We start from the raw sequence: 25215 nt of genomic DNA, 5'->3' as shown, positions 1-25215 counted from the left end.
AGAAAGAAAGAAAGAAAGAAAGAAAGAAAGGAAGAAGGAAAGAAAGAAAGAAAGAAAGAAAGAAAGAAAGAAAGAAAGAAAGAAAGAAAGAAAGAAAGAAAGAAAAAGAAAGAAAGAAAAGGGGGGGAAGCAAGCAAGCTAGCTTTGTTTACAAGGTAAGAAAAAAGTCATTGCAAAAGTATAATCTGGTATTCATGAATCTGTTTCAGAATTTTGATGTGAAATAAAACTTATTCTGTAGAAAGTCCCCCACATCCTAGACATTGTAGCCAGCTTAAATCCCTGTAATCATGATCAAAGTTTTCTATTTTTCTAATAGTTCTTTTATTTATATTTGTAATCAGACTCTTCCCTAAATATAAATCTTGTTGCCCTCCATTAGCTGAAACCTCAGCTCCAAGAAAGCCCAATTCCTATCCATCCCCTACCCTGATTTAATGACAACAATGATGACAGCGGTAACAGTAACTACATTTATGATAAGAGCAACTATTATTTTTTGAGCACCAACTATGAAACAAGCACTATGATCGCAACAATCTCTTTTTAATAAAAAGGAAAACTACACACAGAATTTCAGAGACTCATCAAAGGTCACAAAGCAAATTAAATGTCAGAGCTAGAATTCATGATATATATCCTTTTTCCCTGTCTAAATCCTACCTATTCTCCAAGACCTGGCTTCAGTCCTACCTACCCCAAGAAATCCTTATTTCTCTACCATCCATAGCAGCCTAATATGTACTAAGCACTGTCTCGAGCACTCTGCAGTCACTCTGGTTTAAACCTCAATACCCCTATGGGGGAAATATTGTTATCCCCATTTTACAGAAAAGTTTAAATAATCTGTAAGGTCATCTAGCCAGACAGTAATGGCAGGGATTAGAACTCTAGCTATTAATCCAAAGATTAGCTATTAATCTTAACCACATTACAATACTGTATCTCTTTGAATTTATATAGAGACGTAGTATGTCTACAGTTTACTATGCACTTAACCACATATAACCATGCATTTTTTAAATTAACTTTTAATTTTAGAACAGTTTTAGATTTACAGAAAAATTAAGAAGATTATACAGAGTTCCCACATGCCCTTCACCCAGTTTCCCCATTATCTTAATTATGGTACATTTATTATGATTAATGAATGCACACAGATACACTATGATTAACTAAAGTTAATGGATTACAAAAGTTAGGTGGATTACACTGATTGGTTTTCGGACACTGAATCAGCATTGCATACCTGGAATAAATTCCATTTGGTCAGGGTATGTACTTTTTCTTATTCCTATTTAACTTTCCAGATGATTATATTCAGTTTCTCCAAGAGATTGTAGACTTTGAGATTTAGAACCAATTCCTCTAGTCTATGTGATTTACAAGTTATTGAGCATCTATTATGTACAATTTCATAAGGAAAGAAAAGTTGGGAGTACAAAGATGAACTCAGTCTCCTTGCCTAGGGTGTCTAAGGTCTTGCTAAGGTAGCATGACATGTGGACATGTGAAATATTTATTATATTCCCCATGGTACCTTGACAAATTCTATAAATATATGTCATCTTTAAATTGGCATTAGGACTTCAATTTGTCATCCTCCATCAGAATTCAAAAATATATCTCCTCTCATTCTCCTAGTCATCTCTCTTTCAATTACATAAGGAATAAAATATACTGGGTATGCCTCCCAAAGCGTATGGCAAACACCCTGATGTTCTCTGCTATCATATCATTTCCCCTGGAGTGTCCCCCAGCCCTCCCCTCACCCTAGCCTTATTCTGGATTCTAATTTCTACCCACAGTGCTGATCAGATGATTTCCTCATTTCTCCCATCAAAGAGAATAGGGCTAAGGTCAGATATCACAGCTTTACCTTTCTTTACAAATGTCACTGGATGGTTAATGCTCTAAGAACAGAAAGAGCAAAACTGTGGTGGGGCAGGAGTAAAGAGGTAAAAAAAAAAAATTATGATGACAAAATACAGTATTAGAATTCTGCAAATCTCGGGTCCTATCCAAGCTAAACTTGGGACCCAACATATTAATCCCAGACTGGTATTCATTCACTCTTTCACTCATTTCCATAACTCAGTGCAAGATACTGGGAATAAAACCATGAATAAAGCAAGAGCCTCTGCCCTTAAGGAGTTCACTGCAGACCTGGAAAGATGGAGTGATGGGGGAAGAGTAAACACTGTTTCTGCCATCACTGATTCAGGGATACTCCATGAAGGTTGACGTTGCCACAAAAGTGCCAGGACTTCCCCACAAGGGATACATTCCTATTTTTAAGTAAAATGTGATGGTCTATCCCACAGCAGAAGAGTTAGACAATAGCAAGGGAGCTGCAAAGGGCAGAAGGCACAATAAGTATTGTGTAATAATTACAGATATTTGTAGAGTTAGCTGCCTTAGGAGGTAGGGAACTACCTCACTCCTATGGAAGCATCTAAGGCTCTGAGCTCCTTGGCATTTGGTGCTTTCTTGAAAATCTCCTTGGGAATTGTATAACTCAATAGGCAAGAAAGACAAATCTGTCTGTCACTCCATCTGTCCTGGGACAGGTATTTGGTGCCAGCTCAGTGCTGCCTCCAGGTCCTGGACATTTGTCCCTCCCAGGCGGATGTTTGGTTTCTGGCTCAGGACTGGCTCTAGGACCCTGTCTTTTTATGTGTCTGTCCATTTTGGGGCAGCTATTTGCCCAGCCCATAACCCCGCCTCCCCCCAGGCCCAGGTAATACCCTAGGCCTCCAAGGAAAAGATGCTAAACTGGGCCAGCTTCATCTCCTTTTGCAGCTTTGTGATCTCCCAAAATATTGGCTTCATATTCTTATGCAACAGGTCTTGCTGGATGTAGTAGATGAAAGTGACAAAATTGTACACTACTGTGATCCAAGCTAGAGAGGATGGTGAGGTGTAGTTGTGGCTCTCAAAGTGACAGAGCCAGATGTGGTACTGGCAGGTGTGGACACATACGTTGGCACTGCCGCACTTAACTGTGTCCACTCATACTGCGGCAGCATCTGCAAAGCCATGGGCTAGGTGGTGAGCATTTGTTGTCCTCCCAACTGGCCTACAGCAGCACCAAGAAATCCCGCATTATAAAGTCCAGGCAAGGGCCCACATCCCCTGGGTACACCCTTCCAAGGAAGTAACAGGGCTTGTCCACGATATGCAATTCCCTCCAGGCTTAGAATCTGGCAAAAAGGGCCCTATCCATCTCCTTGTCCTCCTCATCCATGGCAAAGGTATGTCCCGTAGAGGGGCTCACAACTGGGTAGAGGGAGCTGCTAGTGTTTCTGGCCCTTGTGGGGCCCAGTGTTAGCGGGGTTCAGCAGCTGCAAGTGGGGCTCATGGTTGGGAGAGGCTGGATGTGGATGTGACGACTGCTACCTTCAAGGTTGTCACCTCCACCTGCAGCCTGTCAATTCTACCCACCACCTCCTTCAGCAGCTTTTCAGATGCCAACTATTTCATGAGAGCTTCTCATATCATCTTGTGAACTTCCTCAGAAAGTCTGGCCATCAGCCACACCTCTAGGTCCTGCTCCAGTGTTCCTACACCTCCCATAGCTGCTCATGGTCCTCATCTTTCAGCTTCAGCTCCTATGGGCTTTGTGAGCTCCTCCATCAGGAGCTCAGAGCTCTGCCTTTCTTGCAAATCTCCACAGAGATCCTGTAGGAATACCTGTCAATAATATTAAAGAAGAGCTCCCTCCCAGGTTCATAATACTGAGCAAGTTCCTTTACCACTTCCAGATCCTGAGATTCTGAAAGTGAAAAGACACAATGCCTTAATAATGCTCATTTTAATAAAATTCTTAAAATGCTGCCTGCCACATAGTGAGTACTCAATAAATGTTACCTACTATCATCCTTGTCACCATTATTTCCTCAAGGGTGTGCATCCCCAGTGCTAAATTCTGATAAATTTTCACACTAACTTTGGTGGACAGACTTGCCTGGTCATACCTGAATATGCCATGTTTCCAGATTTTCTTGCCAGTGTCTACATGGGCAATTTAACAGAAACTGGTATGATAATCTTGTTACAGCTCAGCATAAAAACTGCTCACTCAGCTTCAGCCATACTAGCTTCCTCAGTGTCCCTGAAAGCACCTTCCTGCCTCAGGGCTTCAGGGCAGGGATTCCATCATAAACCCCGTAAGACCCACATAGAACCTAATTAACCCAGTAACTTCCAAAGAGCAGATATGGAAAAAAAAAAGTGGCTTTAAGAAAATGTATTTTCCTTGGCATAGAATTTGCCATTTTAGATAAAGCCATAAATTTTTTACATAAACATTATAGTGCTAATATTGCAAAGGAAATCTCATTTATTCTGGTTCTAGAAGGATTTTGAATAGGCTTCCATAAGCAGGTAGAAAAACCTGGGACGTAGTCTAAATACACCTAAGGAATAAAATTTCTTGTATAGAAAATGAAATAAAACTACAGAAAGAAAGTTATTCCATTCAACTATAATTTTCCAATATAAATGTGTCACAATTTATATACCTGAAAAGAGATGTGCATAAACAACTGGTATTATTGTGACACTTCTAAAAGAATTATAGATGTAAAAAAAATGTGTGACCAACATGTAAAAAAATTTACACTTCAAGATTCCTTGAATGAAGCGAAGGAGCAAGCCATGGATATCTACGGGAAGAGCACTGCAAGCCAGGGAACTGAGTATAAAGGCCCTGAGGCAGGAAGGTGCTTTCAGGGACACTGAGGAAGCTAGTATGGCTGAAGCTGAGTGAGCAGTTTTTATGCTGCGCTGTAACAAGATTATCATACTGTTTCTGTTACATTGCCCATGTAGACACTGGCAAGAAAATCTGGAAACAAGGCATATTCAGGTATGGACCAGGCAAGTCTGTCCACCAAAGTTAGTGTGAAAATTTATCAGAATGTATCACTGGGGAAAAAATGGACATGATTCTCAGGAGAACACCAACGGTAACCCCAAGTTTGGCTGGCCAGGCGCTGACTGTTGATTGTACAGGACAAATCCAATTAGCACCCACCCTAATGCCTCCTTGACAGTGCTGGGCTTAGTCCACAATCACAGCTTACAGTGGGCCTAGGTGTTATATTAAGGATGTTGTGCCAAGAAAGGAAGCAGTACCTAGAACTCTTCCCCAGAGAGGTGAAGTGTCTTGTCCCTGCTGCCTATAACTGGAACTCCTTTCCCCACCCTGGCAGACAACAAAATCACTAATCTGACAAAATGAAACATGGGCAAGTCTAAACATTTCCCTTCTCCTTTCATCAGGATTTAAATTATCTGAACAGAGGCCTATGAACTCTCTGAGAGACCCATCTCAATCCCCCATAGTGGGCAAACAAAGATTTCTGCTCTATAAAGTAACAGAGAAAAGTCATGTACAGTAGTTCAAAGCAAAGGGGCAAATGTGGGAAATGAAATGTAGCTCCCTTTACGGAAGGGCCACAAGGCAAGAATATCTTTGGTTGACAGTCTCAAGGACATTCAAGGTAACACTCCATCTATTCATCCATTCAAAAACTATGAAGTGTAAGAGCTGGGAGACAACGGGGAACAACACCTTCTGGTCCCAGTTTTCATCCTAGTGGTAAGGGCAGAACATAAATAAGTAAACAACAATTAAATAGTTACAAGTCATAAAAGAACTAGAATGCAGGTGGAAAGGGTGCTATAATAAAGGCGAATGGGTACTCTTTCTTGAGATACTATGTATGGGTCACAGAAAGCCACACTGAGAAACTGACATCAGTAGTAGTACTAAAAATAATAGGGATGAAAATAATACTAGCAGCTAAAATTTACCTGGCACATAGAGTATACCAGGAAACTGCTACATGTTTTTTAGGGATTATCTCATTTATTCTTACATAATATAACTGTACAGTTTTATCCCCATTTTATAGATGAAAATACAGGCATTGTTAATTTTTCCAAAGCCATTCGGACAAATTGTAAGGAGAGCTGGGGTTGCAACTAGCAATGTGCATCTAGATCACACATTCCTCATCATTTTGTCATACGGTCTGGACTATAATGATGAGAAGAACAGTTCAGGTAGAGAGTCTGGCAAGCTCACAGACCTCAAGGCTGAAAATGTCAGACAGGTACCAGAAACTGAGAGCAGGCCAGAGTGAGGAAGTGCGTGTCCTTAGATGAGGCTGGATGTTAGGCCGGGGCCAGAACACACAGGGAGGACTATAAGTATTGGTAAAGAGTTTGGGTATTACTATAAACACAAAGGATTTCAAGCTGGAGAGTGGCATGATATAATTTGTGATTATATGTTTCTCTGTTTTTATTATTAGAGCTGCCAAGTAGACAATGAATCAGAAAGGGGCCAGAACAGACTGACAGTTAGGACATTATAATTATGGTCCAGGTCACAGATGCTGGTGGCATGTGTAGTAATTAAAGGCATCATGTTAGGAAGAAAATCCTCTGTTTCTCTAGTCTTAGCCTCTGATTAAAACTTAAAATCTAGTAAATTTCTAAATCTGTGACTTCAGTACAAATAAATGATAAAATCTTCAATTTTTTACATGTACACAAATGGGAAAATAAAATATCCTTCACAAGGTTAGTATAAAGATCAAACATAATACTATATGAAAGAGACCTATACAAATGCAATTTACCTTTATATTTTAAGTTTAGACCAAGCAAATTAGATGTGAGTGAGTCAAAGATTTATAAGGCATTATTTTTATTATTAAGCATTTTCTCAGTATTAGTACTCCAAGATGGTTAATATGACCCTGGAGACTTTCCAGAGTATACATTTCATGGAAAGGAGAAATAAAAATCTCTATTTATAATATAACATGAAAGAAGAAACTTGTATTTTAAAATAGACCCTTACAATATTTGTAATTAAAATAGCTGCAAAAATGAACATTCAATTTTTTTTATCTCTTTTCCTTTGCATCTTGTAATAGCAGCTCAGTGGAAATAACCATTTCAGCCTGCAAATGAAATCAATTTGGATAATTGGAGCCCAATCAATTGCCATTCCGCTGTACTACAAATGGCGAAAATAATATATTTAACTAAACCGGGCACAAAAATGTATCACGTCAGTCTCTATTCATGTCAGAACATCTGAAGTTCATCAATATAAATAATGTTTGTATTCATATTATAAACAATGCACAAATATAATTTATGCTATTTGGAAATTTTAAAATGTGAGATAGATAAGAGATGAATGCATTTTTTAAACCAAAAAGCTGGAGGAAGTAATATAAATAATTTCAGTAGATATTAGTATAATATTCCAGATATACAACTTCTTCAATATTAGTAGAAACTATGGATGATTTCTTTAAGTTTACTTTTCAAGAAGCTTTTTCCAATCTGGATTTATATAATATTCCCTTGGTAATATCGCTAAGAAATTTTAAGATAAATATTAACAGTCATATTATATTCATGAATCACTGTATACATTAGATTTGATCATTACATTTGTCTCTAAATTTTTGGCTTCATTAATGGACAGGGGCGCCTGGGTGGCTCAGTCGGGTAAGCGTCTGACTCTTGATCTCAGCACAGGTCTTGATCTCAGGGTCGTGAATTCAAGCCCTGTGTTGGGGTCCACACTGGGCATGGAGCCTACTTAAAAAATAATAAGTAAAAATTAAAAAAAAAAAAGAACTCTCAGAGCCCCTACTACATGAACTTCCAGGCACAGAAGAAAATTTACTGATCTCTAAAACCCCATGCTTTAATAACCTTCTCCTCTTTCTGAAATCCCTTCTACCTAATAATCTCCTATTCATTCCTCAAGATACAAATAAAATCTCATGGAACCTTATTCCTTTAGGTTCCAATTGCACCTAAAGTGTATTTCTGTAAGCTTACCAAGCATTCTATTATCAGTTCTCTGCTTGTCTCTCCCATTAGTCCAGGAACTCCACAGGAGCCATGACTGTCTTTTTATCTACTATGTCTGCTGAATGAAAAATGAACAAAGGTATAACCTACTCAGATGAAACAGAGGAAGACCCTTACTTTCCTTGTTCTAAATATATTTTAGTTAACAGAGTTCAAGATCATATACGCTTTCTTTTGGGCAGGTGCAAAAAGAAAGCCTTTTTCAAGGCCCAAGCCTTATTCACATACATAACTATAATTTTTTCATTATATCTGAAAGTAAAATAATCAAAACAGACAAGCAAATGACTTTTACGCTTGACCTTAATCAATCCAATCGCTCTTTCCAGTATATTAAAATCTTTCAGGATATTGAAATGTTCATTGTATTAGCTATCTTTCCCATTTTCCAAAGGCCTACCTGAGGCTACATAAATTTGCTATTTGCAATTGCTTAGCCCTACTTGTGACACTGAGAGTACATGCTTACTCAGCATTCACTGCTAGCTACCAGTTTAGCAAGGCACGAAAATCTAACTTGAAAATCATTTCCTTCAGATCTTGGGGAAAATTTTCCATTGTCCTCTAATATCTAAGGATTTTGCTGATAAGTTAAAATGCTTTCTTGTGTAGCTTTTCTTCCTCTCTAATCATAGAGAATATGCTCTGGATCCTTAGTGCTCTAAAATTTCACAATAATGTATCTGAATGCGCTTCTTTTTCTCACTTATTATAGTAACATCAAACAGGCTCTTTTAATATCCATAGCTATGACACCTCATATCCTTGAAAGCCCTGTCTCCATTGGTCTTCTCGCATCTTCACAATCCACACCCCAAGGTCACACCTTGTCTGATTACCTTGTCTTTGTCAGAACCTGCAGTTCCTCTGAACCCTGACATTAACATCTCATTCATTCTCTGACCACGACCTTTTGTTCTTCTACTTCAACTGTTGTTCTACAACTGCCACTATGACACTTCTTCAACCTTATTAAGACTCGTGATCCATTGACCCCATTAATTTTTCACCATGTATCAATTTTCTCTAATCATTATTTCTCTTAACAGCTTAGATTTGGTAGTCCATTATTATAATCAGTCTCACAAAAAATATTTTACTTGCAATTATCTGTTTCAAAGTCCCACTCCTGAATTTAGTTGCTTGGATGCTAGTAAACAAATCACTGCCAGAGAAAATTGCCTTGGGATGACTTGGTTTCACTTCAAAATTCAGGATTTGAAACTTCAAATGGGTACTCAAAATTGCCTTATCCTTTCATGAGCTTGCTTTCTTATTCTCCAAGACACCAATATCATAACTTTTTTTCCAATTTAGACACCACCAGAGCTCCTTTATCATCCCAACAACAAATCTACAAAATCTCACTGGACCTACATCCAATCCCTCCTGTCACAGTAAAGTTACAAAGGCCTATCCTTCAATCTCCCCTGTCCCCAACCTCTGCAACCCACATTGTTTCTCCTTCTCAAGGACTTCATTGCTTTGTGAGTCCCCTTCTTTTTCCTAATCATGAGCCTCTCCCACTGAACTCAATCTTTCAATTATTATTTAAGTATGTTCTAATAGTGATCATTTTAAAACAAAACAAGGGTGCCTGTGTGGCTCAGTCGATTAAGCATCTGCCTTCAGCTCAGGTCATGATCCCAGGGTCCTGAGATCGAGTCCCACATCAGGCTCATAGCAGGGAGCCTGCTTCTCCCTCTGCTCTGCCTGCTCTGCCTGCCACTCCCCCTGCTTGTTCTCTCTCTCTCTTTCTCTCTCTCTCGCTCTCTCTCTCTCTGTTAAATAAATAAATAAATAAAATCTTTAAAAATTTTTTTAAATAAATAAAATAAAACAAAACCCACAACTCCTTCCAGCTACATCTCACTTCTGAATTACTAAGTGCTTTTACTTTTTTTTTAAGACTTAAAAAAAAAAGACTTTATTTATTTATTTGAGGGGAAAGGCAGAGGGAGAGGGGGAAGCAGGCTCTCAGCTGAGCAGGGAGCCCAACGTGGGGCTGGATCCCAGGGCCCTGAGATCATGACCTGAGCCGAAGGCAGACACCTAACTGAATGAGCCACCCAGGAGCCCTTGGTTGTCCAATTCTTAGTGAAAATACTAGATACTAAAAACTTGTAACACTAGATACTCTAAATTTATCCCTGGATTAAAATCCTGCTCAGACTGCACTGATGTGGGCTGAAACAGTATTATATTCAGTAAATTGCATTCATCATTATTTTTAAAGCTCTATGAAATTTGTTACTCATAAGTTGTAATTACATAACATTATAATTATAAAAATAAGCTATAGAGACATTACCGAAGAAGTTGTCCTTGTGAATTCAGAAATTTCATTCTGGACTCAGAATCAATAAAGGCTGTGCATCTCCTAAGCAACTTATTTGATTTTATCCTTCGAACATTCTGAAAATTGGAACTCAAATGTTTTCTTATCACTTTGAGTCTGCACCCTATCGACTGAACAGTATATATTTCTGAGTGTTAATCTTATTCATATCTTTATTAATTTCTTGCTCTTATTTTCTCTTTCTGTTTCCTTCAACTATTTATTTTCACCTTTCATATTTTGGAAACTTGTAAACTATTTTTAATCCTTAAAGAAACAAGTGGAAATAAGGCAAGGTACAAATAGATATAGTACAGATAAAGATCAAAATAGAAACAGGGGGGAACATGGGTGGCTCAGTTGGTTGAGCATCCATCCGACTCTTGATTCCGGCTCAAGTCATGATCTCAAGGTCCTGAGAACAAGTCCCACATCAGGCTCCATGCTCAGCAGGGAGTCTGCTTGAGATACTCTCCCTTTCCCTCTGCCCCTCCCCCAGCTCATGTGCTCTCCCTCTCTCAAATAAATAAATTAATTTAAAAAATGAAACAACTAAGGAATCGTTGAACAGTACATCAAAAACTAATGATGTGTTATATGTTGGCTAATTGAACATAAGAACGAAGGGAAGAAAGAAAGAAAAAAAGAAAGCAAGGAAGCAAGCAAAAAATAGAAACAGATAAACACCAAGAAAAATAGAGAAAGGGAGAGAGAGGAAGGAGAGGGAGGTGGCAGTGTTTGTTGTATGAGGGAATAAGTCACTGGAAATGGAGTTTAGGAAAGTAGCATGGCAGGCATATATACACATTTAGGTAATGGCATATTCCTTCTGAAATCCCACTGTACTGAATCAGTCAAAATAATCAACTTTCAAGTACAAATATTTACAATTCTGATTATAAAAATATTTGATCTCATAAAATTTGACCTGTCTTATTATTTTTAACTTTACAGAGGTATAACTGACATACAAAAAACTGCATATATTTAATGTATACAATTTGATGAATTTGGACATATGCATACACTCGTAAAACTATCACTACAATCAAGGTAACAAACATAGCCATCACCTGTCTTACTATTTTCAGTTTAGAACTCTGGAAATCATTTTCAGAAATTTCTCTAGTAAAGACTGTTTCTCCTAAGTATTTTTATCTTCAACACTTTGTTTTTCCAGAATTCACATAATAAACTCTGATTACATTGAAGCAGTACTCTATTTTCTGAAAATAAAAACCTATTCAGTTCCCCCAGAGAATGTGATTTGGTATCTTAGCCAATGAACTTCATTTGCTTTTCTCTTGTCTGCTTTGGCTGATCTATACCTAATCAGGAAATTGAACTAAAATTACCATCAGCACACTTCAAGGCTTGGTTAATTATCAGGCAGGTTTTAAAAAGAGATGAATATGTGGAGCCCACAGAAAATACTACCCAATATCCAAAGGCAACTGACAAAGCACTTGACAGTTTACGAGGGAAAAAAATATTGCGTTCTTTCCATATGTAGGACTTTTTTCTGTCAATTCAGATTTCTAAACCAAAAACTATGTGCTTTTCATAAAAAAGAAAGATGCCAAACACAGACTGGATACAAATTACTTCATTCCTTTCTTGGGGAGGAACACTCTGATACAGCAAGCGAGAGCACCAACATCTGCCTCAACCCCAGAAAACTACTCTCTTCATACCTACCTCCCTTTATCACCAAAGGGCATTTCCTGGGTAGAATTCTGTGTGTCACTGAAGCCAAAAAACCTTCAAGGAATTGTAATAGCTACTATTCAGGTTTCAGGTTACATAGCTCATTTGTTCCTTATTTAAAAGGTCCTGTCTTATTCTATTATTTAGTCTGCCCATTCTATGGCTATGAAGGCACTGCCATATATTCAGATGAATGTGAGAAAATCAGTTATATATCTGGATATTTGGTGAAATTTAGAAACAATAAGGTAATCATGGGCAACAGCAATGCTCTAAGAGTTACCTTATCTAAAAAAGAACAAATTAGGACATAAGTATTCCCACTTGCATCAAGAATAATTTTTGCCTTTTTTTAATAATCTCAATTTCAGATTCATCATTACAGCATTATCAAGTGAAGCTGAACAGATGTGTACAATTTCCCAAGGAAATGCTGGCAATAATTTTTTTAGTTTAACTAAAGAGAACAGTTTAACAAAGAGAAATGTACTAAAATAATCCCATCATCCAACTGAAGATTAAATCTAATCAAAACAAAATGGTGCCAATGCAAAAAGGACTGCAATCATAACCAATCAAAAAGACCATGAAGGGTGCCTGGGTGGCTCAGTTGTTTGAGCGACTGCCTTCCGCTCAGGTCATGATCCTGGAGTCCCTGGATCGAGTCCCGCATCGGGCTCCCTGCTCAGCAGGGAGTCTGCTTCTCCCTCTGACCTTCTTCCCTCTCATGCCCTCTCTATACCATTCTCTCTCTCTCTCAAAAAATAAATAAAAATCTTAAAAAAAAACCAACTTAAAAAGACCATGAAAAGTACAGAATTCTCTCATTCTTTTAAGAATTATCTTTGATTTCTATGCCTTATTCTAGAATTTTTAGTTGTATCCAAATCTATTTCACCAGCCCCCAATCTATATATTCCAGAACTGTAACATTGTTAGTTTCTAAAATAGGGATGTGTTTATATTCCTCCTGCTAACACCTTCATTTTTCAAAAGGAATATGTCCCTATTTTACTATATCTTCTGATGGTGCAAGAAATAACCAACTAAAACTGCAAATGCATAAAGTAGAAAGTGGAAGCCCATTGCACAAACTGCAGAGATTTAAAAATTGGAGTGTACTGAGCCAAACTTTTTTAACATATAAATATCAATATATGCATTTATTCACACTAATACCCTTAGTGTTCCTAAAATTTGTTAAACACTATTTTCTTAATATTTACTTTATTTCCATGAAGGTGTATATAACTCAATGAGTTTAGCAGCTTCAGTATCCCACATACATCAAAAGTCAGTTTTACATTGAGTAGTTTCAACTATTATTCTCAGATGAAGCAACCAAATCAATGAAGAATATTTACATCTGAAATTCAAACTTGACTACATAATTACTCTTTTCATTCTACTGAGATTAGTGTCAGCAGAAGCTATTCACACTTTCACCTTCATCTTTGCCAATATCCAAAAGGAGGACGTATGAATATACATACACACACAAATTAATTCCAGTTTCTAATAGTTCCTAAAACCTAGTTCACCATATACCTATCTCAACAATATTTTCAATTCTTTAAATTTCTCTCTCAAACTCTCCTAATCCCCAAAACCAAAGTTACATATCTCTAATAAAACAGGATCCTATCTTCATAATTTTTATGTCCTAAATACTTAACACCATGGCTCTTTCTTTTCAATAATGAACTGAATATATCCTTTGCAGAAATCGTGATGTGATGATGATCTGTGATGCAGTGTACTCAATGGAAAATTTCAAAAGCATTAATACCATAGTTTTACTTACGAGAGGTTTTAGAAGCAAGAAGAGTAACTCGAGAACCTCCTAAGAAGTGAAAACCCATTACATTCACCTGATCATCTTCTGACAGATTGGCAAAGCCTACAAAGAAAAAAAAAATCACCTTGCATGACCACAAAGAAAAACACTTAATGTTTGAAATAGGAAGTTTAGTTGATGGCAAGTATTTTCTATGTTACCGGTCAAGCTGAAAGCCCATGTATAAATTAGAATATATAAGCTGATTTCCACGGTAATTCCCAACTGCTTAAATCTCTCCCTCACAATAACATTCTTAAATCATTTAATTTCCTTCCTTCTACTGCTTCATTCTAGGTTTGAGGCAGGAAATGCACAAGATAAACCTCAAACACCTGTCACACCAGAAAGCAAGGAAACTATCACTGACTAGCAGAGTAGTATGAAAATAAAAGCGAACTAAAAGAGATTACTGGCCAGAGATGAAAATATTTGAGTATCAAAAAAGTGAAACACATCGAAAACATCTAAAGGCATGAGTTCATATTGATCTAAAAACAGAAAAGGCCAAATGCCCACTAATGGAGGCTTCTAGAGAATCAACTCAATATTTTTAAAAATCAGTAAGATAGGGCGGAGCAAGACGGTGGAGGAGTAGGAGACCTGGATTTCATCTGGTCCCAGGAATTCAGCTGGATAGGGATCAAACCATTCTGAACACCTACAAACTCAACAGGAGATCGAAGAGAAGAATAGCAACAACTCTCTGAACAGAAAAGTGACCACTTTCTGGAAGGCAGGACGTGCGGAGAAGTGAATCCGAGGCGATATTCGGGAGGGTAGACGTCAGGGGAGGGGGCCTCCATCAGCCACTTCTGGCAAGTGCTAGACCCGCGGAGCACAAAATCGGAACATTTAGAAGTCGGTTCCACTGAGGGACAGTCACTCCAGTGGCTAAGCGGGAGGTGGAACCCTCGTGGGACAGTGTGGTCTCAGGGTCCTCGGGGTCACAGGAAGACCGAAGGTGCCTGAGTGCGGCAGAGCTCCCAGGTATAGGAGCAGGGAAGCCGGCTGCAGAGACAGAACCAAGGCGCAGGCTTTCAGCTTGGGGTTGCCATAAACCGTGATCCGCGGCGCAGTCGGGCCCCTGCTCCTCCAGTAGGGACCCAACAAGCGGCAGATCCGGGGAGACTCCCCTTCCTCCCCCGGGAGGAGTGGCGCGGGAGCACACCGCAGGGATCTGCTGGGTTTGGAGACTCCACACGGGTCGGGTGCCAGAGATAGAAACGCTCGGTCACAGGCCGGGTGAGAACAGAGTGTGGCCAGAGACCGGGAGATGGGAGTGATTGACTGCTTTTCTCTGGGGGCGCACTGAGGAGTGGGCCCCCGAGTTCTCCGCTCCTCCAGGGTGGAGATTGGGAGACCACCATTTTCACTCTGGTCCTCCAAAGCTGTACCGAGAGCTTGCAGGGAACAAAAGCTCCTGAGAGAAAACCAGAGCAGATTACTTAGTCCAGACCGGCAAGGGCAGGGCAATTCCGCCTCCAGCAAAGAAATTTGGGAACCACGGCAACAGGCCCCTCCCCCAGAAGATCAGCAAGAATGGCCAGCAAGCCAAGACCAAGTTTAACGATTAATCAAAAGTTAATATTTTCTTAACTTTTGGTTTACATTTTTCTTTTTCCCCTTTTCAACCATCTTATCACTCCCTTTTTAAAAAAATATTTTTCATTTTTCATTTTTATACTCATATTCTATCCTTTCATGTAGTTACCCTTATTTTTGGTATATATATATATAAGTTGTTCTCTCCTTAAAATTTTGAGATACACTGTCTTCTAACAGATCAAAATATACCCTAAATCTCCAGTGTATGGCTTTGTTCTAGTCTCCTGCCTGATCACATTCTCTCCCTTTTTTTTTTAAATCCTCTTCTTTCTTTTTTCAAACAACTTATCAATTCCTTTTATAAAATCTTTTATACTTTTCATCTTTACAGTTATATTCCATACCTTCATTGTACTAACCCTTATTTTTGTACATACGTAAGCTTTTCTTTCTTTAAAATTTTGGGAGGCACTTTCTTCTAACAGACCAAAATGCACCCAAAATCTAGTGTGTGGCACTGATCTATGCATCAGCCGGATCATATTTGATCATATTCTGTTTTTTTTATTGTTGTTTTTGGTTTGTTTATCTTTTTCTTTTTCCTTTCTTTCCCTTTCTTTTCCCCTGGATTCAGGTCTTTTCTGATTTGTTTAGTGTATATCATTCCCTGCATATTTTCAGACCACAATGCTTTGAAACTAGAACTTAATCACAAGAGGAAAGTTGGAAAGAACTCAAATACATGGAGGCTAAAGAGCATCCCACTAAGGAATGAATGGGTCAACCAGGAAATTAAAGAAGAATTTAAAAAATTCATGGAAACCAATGAAAATGAAAACACAACTGTCCAAAATCTTTGGGATACAGCAAAGGCAGTCCTGAGAGGAAAGTACATAGCAATACAAGCCTTTCTCAAGAAACAAGAAAGGTCTCAGATACACAACCTAACCCTACACCTAAAGGAGCTGGAGAAAGAACAGCAAATAAAGCCTAAACCCAGCAGAAGAGAAATAATAAAGATCAGAGCAGAAACCAATGAAATAGAAACCAAAAGAACAGTAGAACAGATCAACGAAACTAGGTGCTGGTTCTTTGAAAGAATTAACAGGACTGATAAACCCCTGGCCAGACTTATCAAAAAGAAAAGAGAAAGGACCCAAATCAACAAAATCATGAATGAAAGAGGAGAGATCACAACCAACACCAAAGAAATACAAACAATTCTAAGAACATATTATGAGCAACTCTATGCCAGCAAATTAGATAATCTGGAAGAAAATGGATGCATTCCTAGAGAAGTATCTACTACCAAAACTGAACCAGGAAGCAACAGAAAACCTGAACAGACCTATAACCACTAAGGAAATGGAAGCAGTCATCCAAAATCTCCCAACAAACAAAAGCCCAGAGCCAGATGGCTTCCCAGGGGAATTCTACCAAACATTTAAAGAAGAATTAATACCTATTCTCCTGAAACTGTTCCAAAAAATAGAAATGGAAGGAAAACTTCCAAACTCGTTTTATGAGGCTACCATTACCTTGATCCCCAAACCAGACAAAGACCCCATCAAAAAGGAGAATTACAGACCAATATCCTTGATGAACATGGATGCAAAAATTCTCACCAAAATACTAGCCAATAGGATCCAACAGTACATTAAAAGGATTATTCACCACGAACAAGTGGGATTTATCCCTGGGCTGCAAGGTTGGTTCAATATCCGCAAATCAATCAATGTGATACAATACATTAACAAAAGAAAGAACAATAACCATATGATCCTCTCAATAGGTGCAGAAAAAGCATTTGACAAAGTACAGCATCCTTTCTTGATCAAAACTCTTCAGAGTATAGGGATAGAGGGTACATACCTCAATATCATAAAAGTCATCTATGAAAAACCCACAGCAAATATCATTCTCAATGTGGAAAAATGTCCAATGGAAAAAAGACAGTCTCTTCAACAAATGGTGTTGGGAAAATTGGACAGCCACATGCAGAAGAATGAAACTGGACCGTTTCCTTACACCACACACAAAAATAGACTCCAAATGGTTGAAAGACCTAAATGTGAGACAGGAGTCCATCAAAATCCTAAAGGAGAACACAGGCAGCAACCTCTTCGACCTCAGCTGCAGCAACTTCTTCCTAGAAACATCGCCAAAGGCAAGGGAAGCCAGGGCAAGAATGAACTATTGGGACGCCTTCAAGATAAAAAGCTTTTGCAGAGCAAAGGAAATAGTCAACAAAACCAAAAGACAACCGACAGAATGGGAGAAGATATTTGCAAATGACATATCAGATAAAGGGCTAGTATCCTAAATCTATAAAGAACTTCTTAAACTCAACACCCAAAGAACAAATGATCCAATCAAGAAATGGGCAAAAGACATGAACAGACATTTTTCCAAAGAAGACATGCAAATGGCCAACAGGCACATGAAAAAGTGCTCAACATCGCTCGGCATCAGGGTATTTCAAATCAAAACCTCAATGAGGTATCACCTCACACCAGTCAGAATGGCTAAAATTAACAAGTCAGGAAACGACAGATGTTGGCGGGGATGCGGAGAAAGGGGAACCCTCCTACACTGTTGGTGTGAATGCAAGCTGGTGCAACCACTCTGGAAAACAGTATGGAGGTTCTTCAAAAAGTTGAAAATAGAGCTACCATACAATCCAGCAATTGCACTACTGGGTATTTACCCCAAAGATACAAATGTAGGGATCCAAAGGGGTACATGTACCCTGATGTTTATAGCAGCAATGTCCACAGTAGCCAAACTGTGGAAAGAGCCACGATGTCCATAGACAGGTGAATGGATAAAGAAGAAGTGGTAACATATATACAATGAAATATTATGCATCCATCAAAAGGAATGAGATTCTGCCATTTGCAATGACATGGATAGAACTGGAGGGTGTTATGCTGAGTGAAATAAGTCAATCAGAGAAAGACATGTATCATATGACCTCACTGATAGGAGGAATTCTCAATCTCAGGAAACAAACTGAGGGTTGCTGGAGTGGTGGGGAGTGGGAGGGATGGGGTGGCTAGGTGATAGACATTGGGTAGGGTATGTGCTATGGTGAGCGCTGTGAATTGTGCAAGACTGTTGAATCACAGATCTGTACCTCTGAAACAAATAACACATGATATGTTAAAAAAAAAGAAGAAGAAGAAAATAGTAGGAGGGGAAGAATGAAGGGGGGGAATCGGAGGGGGAGATGAATCTTGAGAGACTGTGGACTCTGAGAAACAAACTGAGGGTTCTAGAGGGGAGGGAGGTGGGGGATGGGTTAGCCTGGTGATGTGTATTAAAGAGTGCACATTTTGCATGGAGCACTGGGTGTTATACACAAACCATGAATCATGGAACACTACATCAAAAACTGATGATGTAATGTATGGTGATTAACATAACATAATAAAAAAATAAAAAAATAAAAATAAAAATCAGTAAGAAAAAGAACAAAACATTTATCCAGATGCTCCTACTCCAACTGCACCACATAGCCAATAGTAGGTAAGGGCAAAGTTCTCTGTACAGAAATAACCTAGCAAAATATTAAAGAAAGCTTGAAAGAAATAGATATCATCATTTTTCAACCTCGATAAATTTAATAGATCTCAGCATTAAAATCAATGGTTATTATATACAAAAAAAGAAAGAGAGTGAGATACAAACAGATAATATGTACTCCCTGCTGAAAGTATATACTACCAATTCATGGAAGCAGTGTGGCCAAAATAATCAATCCTGACTCTAATACCTCTAGATGCAACTACCAGTTAACAGGCAATAAAGGGGACAAAGAAAATATTAAACATCACAGGGATGTAATCAGGAAAATTCAGAGTGTGGGAAACTCACAGGAAAAAATCATCTTACTCTTTAACAAATCAACCGCAAATTAAAAATAGAAGTGGGAAACCTATAGAAAAAGAGATAAAAAATTCATATCAAAAATTACAATAAATGAACCACATTTGAATCCTGACTCAAAAACAAATAAAAATTATAACACTGAAGACTTTCACTTCAGGCCAAGATGAAGAAACTAGGGCCAAATTTACCCTTCTACTTATAACAACTAAAAAATGGGACAAAATATATGAAACGTTTTTGAAGACACTGGAGACCAGGAAATGAACAACAGTGATCCCTGACAAACAAAGAACAAAGTGAGCCCTATGATTGCCCCAGCCTACTGCCTAGAGAAAATTTCCAAGACACAACACAGGGAGGGGAAACCCAGGTGCAACCTAACATTCTCCCCAAGTTGAAGACACGGAGTTGGGAGTCTGGGAAGGCTAAAGTATCAAAAGTTCACAGGGCAGAGTGTCAGAGAGGAGACAGCTACAAAGAGAGGGGAAAAATTTTGAAAAAATAATGACCAAAATATTTACAAATTGGATGAAAATTATAAACTACAGATCAAAAAATCTTAACAAACCCCAAGCATAAGAAAAATAAAAATAAAACAAGGGGTGCCTGGGTGGCTCAGATGGTTAAGCATCCCACTCTTGATTTCGGCTCAGGTCATGATCTCAGGGTCCTTAGAACGAACCCCACATCAGGCTCCATGCTCAACAGGGAATCTGCTTAAGATTCTTTCCCTCTCTCTCTGCCCCCAGCCCCCTATCCCCCCACACGTGCTCTCTCTCTCTCAAATAAATAAATCTTTTTTTAAAAAAGAAATAAAATTATAGATTAATAGCCCTCATGAACACAGATGTAAAAATTCTAAACTAAACATTAGTAAGTTGAATCAAATAGTATATTGAAAGGATAATACAGGGGCGACTGGGTGGCTCGGTCAGTTAAACATCTGCCTTAGCCCAGGTCATGATCCCGGAGTCCCGGGATTGAGTCCGGCATCTGGCTCCCTGCTCAGTGGAGTCTGCTTCTCCCTCTGCCCCTCGCCCCATTCGTGCTCTTTCTCTCTCTCTGTCAAATAAATAAATAAAATCTTAAAAAAAAAAAAAGAAAGAGAGGACAATACATCTTTCAGTGTGATTTATATCAAGAATGCCCAATTATGCTAAAATCCAAAAATTAATCAATGTATACACTTATGAGCAAAGCATAATATACACAGTTGTTGAATCACTATCTTGTACGCAATATACACAGTTGTTGAATCACTATCTTGTACGCCTGAAACTAATGTAACATTGTGTCAACTATACTTAAAGTCAAGGGGCGTCTGGGTGACTCAGCTGGCTAAGCATCTGCCTTCAGCTCTAGTCATGATCTCAGGGTCCTGGGATCAAGTCCCATATTGGGTTCTCTGCTCAGTGAGAAGCTTGCCTCTCCTTCTCCCTCTGCCCCTCCCCCCTGCTTGTGTGCGTGCTCTCTCTCCCTCCCTCTCCCTCCCTCTCTCAAATAAATAAAATCTTTAAAAAACAAAAATAAGGGGCGACTGGGTGGCTCAGTCATTGGGCGTCTGCCTTCGACTCAGGTCACAATCCCAGGGTCCTTAGATCAAGTCCCACATCGGGCTCCCTGCTCAGGGGGAAGCCTGCTTCTCCCTCTCCCATTCCCCCTGCTTGTTTTCCCTCTCTCACTGTCTCTCTCTCTGTCAAATAAATAAAGTCTTCAAAAAATAAATAAAATATAATAATTTAAAAATTTTTAAGTCAAAAAAAAGTATCAGTTTAATTCACCTATAAATAGTCTAAAAAAAAGATTACAAATATCTCAATGTAGAAAAAGCATTGAGAAAATCCAATATAAAACAAACTCTCGCAAACTTGGTATAGAAGGGAACTTCCTCAAATGGTATAGGACATCTATAGACTACCTACAACTAAAACATACTTAATGGTGAAAGCCTGAACATCCACTCTGCCATTTCTATTCAACATTGTCCCAGAGGTTTTAGCCTAGATAAAATGCTAGGAAGAAATAAACAGAATTTCTAGATTGGAAAGGAAGAAGTAAAATGTTTTCATTTGCAGATAACACAATCATTATGTAGAAATCTGAATAAATGTACAAAAAAGGCTAGTAGGACCAGTAAGTAGTTTAACAATGTTGCATAATACAAGATCGATATACAAAAACAGTTGTATATCTATGTATAGGCATACCTCACAGATACTGTGGGTTTGGTTCCAGACGACCATAATATACCAAATATTGCAATAAAGCATGTCAATGAATTTTTTGGTTTCTCAGTACATATAAAACTTACATTTACCCTATACTATAGTCTATTAATTATGCAACATTATATCTAAAAATACAATGTACATACCTTAATTAAAAAATACTTCATTGCTAAAAAATGCTAACCATCATCTGAGCTTTCAGCAAGTTGTGATTTTTGTTGGTGGAGGGTCTTGCCTCAGTGTTGATGGCTGCTGATTGATCAGGATGGAGGTTGCTGAAGGTTTGGACAGTTGTGACAATTTCTTAAAATAAGGCAACAATGAAGTGTGTCACATCCTTTCAAAAAAGATTTCTCTGTAGCATGCAATGCTGCTTGATAGTATTTTACCCACAGAATTTCTTTCAAAATTGAAGTCAATCCTCTCAAACCCTTCTGCTGCTTTATCAACTAAGTTTGTGTAATATTCTAAATCCTTTGTTATCATTTCAACAATCTTCACAGCATCTTCACCAGGAACAGATTCCATCTCAAGAAACCACTTTCTTTGCTCATCAAAAAGAAGCAACTCCCCATCCCTTATAAGGATCCCTTTATCATGAGATGGCAGCAATTTAGTCACATCTTCAGGCTCCACTTCTAATTCCAGTTCTCTTGATATTCCACCACGTCTGCAGTTACTTCCTCCACTGAAGTCTTGAACCTCTGCAAGTCACCCATGAGGGCTGAAATCAACTTCTTCCAAACTGCTGCTCATGGTGGTATCTTGACCTTTCTATGAATCACAATGGTTCTGAAATAGTGAATTTTTTCCAGAAGGCTTTCAATTTACTTTTCCCAGATCCATCAGAGAAATCATTCTCTATAGCAGCTACAGCCTTAAGAAATGTATTTTTTTTAATAATAAGACTTGAAAGTTGAAATGACTCCTTGATTGATGGGCTGCAGAATGGACATTGTGTTAGCACGCATGAAAACAACATTAATCTCATTGTCTATCTCCATCAGAACTCTTGGGTGACCAGGTACACTGTCAATAAGCGGTAATATTTTGAAAGGAATTTTTTTTTCTGAGCAGTAGTTCTCGACAGTGGGTTTAAAATATTTAGTTAGCCATGTTGTAAACAGATGTGCTGTCATCCAGGCTTTGTTGTTTAATGCACAGAGCACAGGCAGAGTAGATTTAGCATAATTCTTAAGGGTCCTAGGATTTTTGGAACAGTCAGTGAACACCGACTTCAACTTAACCATTAGGTGCATTAGTCCCTAATAAGAGAGTCAGCCTGTCCTATGAAGCTTTGAAGCCAGGCACTGACTTCTCCTCTCTATGAAAGTCCTAGATGGCATCTTCTTCCAGTATAAGGCTGTTAAATCTACACTGAAAATCTGTTGTTTATTGTAGCCGCCTGCATTAATTATCTTAGCTAGATCTTCTGGAAAACTTGCTGCAGCTTCTACATCAGCTCTTGCTGCTTCCACTTTGTACATTTACATTATGGAGATGACTCCTTTCCTTAAACCTCATGGACCATAACAAATATAATAACAATAAAAGTTTTCAGTTACCAAAATGTGACACAGAGACATGAAGTAAACAAATACTGTTGGAAAAATGGTGCCAATAGACTTGCTTGACCCAGGGTTGCCACAAACTTTCAATTTGTAAAAAATGCAGTATCTACAAAGCACAATAATTCAAAGCACAATAAAATCAGGTTTGCCTGTATTAGAAAAGCACTATTTGAAAGTGAAGTAAAACAATATAATTTTCAATAGAAAAATATATTAAACACTTAGGGATAAATCTGACAAAAGATTTATAAGACCTATACATTGAAAACTACAAACTCTCACTGAGAAAAAAGAAATAAGTCCTAAATAAATGAAGGTCTCTACTTTCATCTTAAGAAACTAGGATAACTAGAGCAAATTGTACCATGTTTAATATTGTTAAGATGTTATTTCTCTCCAAATTGATCAACAGACTTAATGCAATCCCAATTCCAATCAAAATCTCAGCAGGCATTTTTTTTAAATTGACAAACTGATACTAAGATTTATATGAAAGTGCAGGGATCTAGAATATCCAAGACAACACTGAAAATAGAAGAATGAAGCTGGGGAAATTATACTCCCTGACTTTTGGACATACATATTTATAGTAATTAGGACACTATACTATTGGTATATAGCAGTAATACTGGTGGGCAAAGACAAACAAATCAATGGAATAAACTGAAGAGAGCAGAAATATATATAGTTTTCCAGATGATTTATACAGCCCTATGATACACAGTCAGATGATTTTCAACAAAGTTGCAAAGGCGATCCAGTGAAAAAAGATAGCTGTTTTTTTTTTTTAGGGGGGGAATCAGAGGGGGAGACTACGGACTCTGAGAAACAAACTGAGGGTTCTAGAGGGGAGGGGGGTGGAGGGACGGGTTAGCCTGGTGATGGGTATTAAAGAGGGCACGTACTGAATGGAGCACTGGGTGTTATATGCAAACAATGAATCATGGAACACTACATCAAAAACTAATGATGTAATGTATAGTGATTAACATAACATAATAAAATAAATAAATAAAATAAAAATGTTTTAGACCATTTACTACAACTTAGAAAAAATTGAGTTAAAATAAGCAGAGCAAAATCAAAGCTAACTGTAAAGAATAAGCTAATATTGTCTGTCTCCTAGTTCACCAAGAAGATAGGCCTCAACAGCACTGCTGAAATGATTTCTTTCGTTGCAAGAAATATCAGGTGCAAAATGTCTGTGGCAAGAATGATCATCTTTTTCATTTCTCCTGGATAAAGAACTATTCTCTATTCATACTTATTTATTGAAAGTCTTTCCAATTCCTAATAAGTCAAATCATTGCTAAACACATGTACATAAGTTTTAGCTGATAAGCAATATAAAATGAGCTCATTTTAATTTTATCTGGACTTCCTTTAATTGAGTGCCTTTAAAATGAATAAAACAAAAAAACTGTTCATGCAATCATGAAAAATAATTCTACTTTGTATGTTACTTTCAGTTTATAAAGCCTTTTATACTTTTCAAAAATATAGTCTGAGGTTATCTTAATTGATTCTTTCAATAAGTCTTTTGAAGTAGATGAGGTAGCTATTATATTTAAACCCCAGGTCTTTCTGTGAAATTAAATTAAAATGGACTCATACTTTTTTAAGAAAAATAGTTCAAATTCTCCTGTGTAAGTTTTCTTTCTTTAATTTGAGGAGATTCATTTTAAACTGGTAACTTTTATTGTTCAATCATCCTCAAACTTAGCAGAAGGAAAGAAAATAAATATCAGAGTGGAAATAAAATAGAGACTAAAATGATGATAGAAAGATCAATGAAACGAACCATCAGTACTCTGAAAAGATAAACAAAATTGACAAACTTTTATCTACATACACTAAGAAGAGAGAGAGCTCAAGTAAATAAAATCAGAAATGAAAGAGAAATCACTACTGATACGAAAGAAATACGAATGATCATAATAAACTACTATGAACAATTATACATGAACAGATTGGACAGCCGAGAAGAAATGGATACATTTCTAGCAACATATAATCTTCCCCAAGACTGAGTCATAAAGAAATAGAAAATCTCAGTCAACTGATTATTAGTAGAGATTGGTTCAGTAATCAAAAGATTCCCAACAAGCAAAAATCCAAAACCAGGAAGTATTACCAGTGAATTCTACCAAACATTCAAAGAAGATTTAGTACCTGTCCTCAAAT

The 25215-nt window shown here is 37.8% G+C and overlaps 1 protein-coding gene and 1 pseudogene across 4 annotated transcripts in view; both read right to left on the bottom strand.

The window, feature by feature from the left end:
- BBS9 (Bardet-Biedl syndrome 9) overlaps positions 1-25215 on the bottom strand; it is a 474925-nt gene that overhangs the window by 240636 nt on the left and 209074 nt on the right. For all 4 annotated transcript variants that reach the window (XM_025873123.2, XM_073899047.1, XM_025873126.2 and 1 more), the window contains one exon: positions 13761-13856. In XM_025873123.2, coding sequence (XP_025728908.1) covers positions 13761-13856 — 96 coding nt within the window. The remainder of the gene's footprint in view (positions 1-13760; positions 13857-25215) is intronic.
- On the bottom strand, positions 2749-3990 carry LOC141373934 (guanine nucleotide exchange factor for Rab-3A-like; annotated as a pseudogene).

Source organism: Callorhinus ursinus, unplaced genomic scaffold, assembly GCF_003265705.2.
Source record: "Callorhinus ursinus isolate GAN/ISIS: 27379988/994484 unplaced genomic scaffold, GSC_fseal_2.0 scaffold12, whole genome shotgun sequence".
NCBI lineage: Eukaryota > Metazoa > Chordata > Mammalia > Carnivora > Otariidae > Callorhinus > Callorhinus ursinus.
The sequence above is the reverse complement of the archived record's forward strand: the minus strand, read 5'-3'. Positions and strand labels throughout refer to the sequence as shown.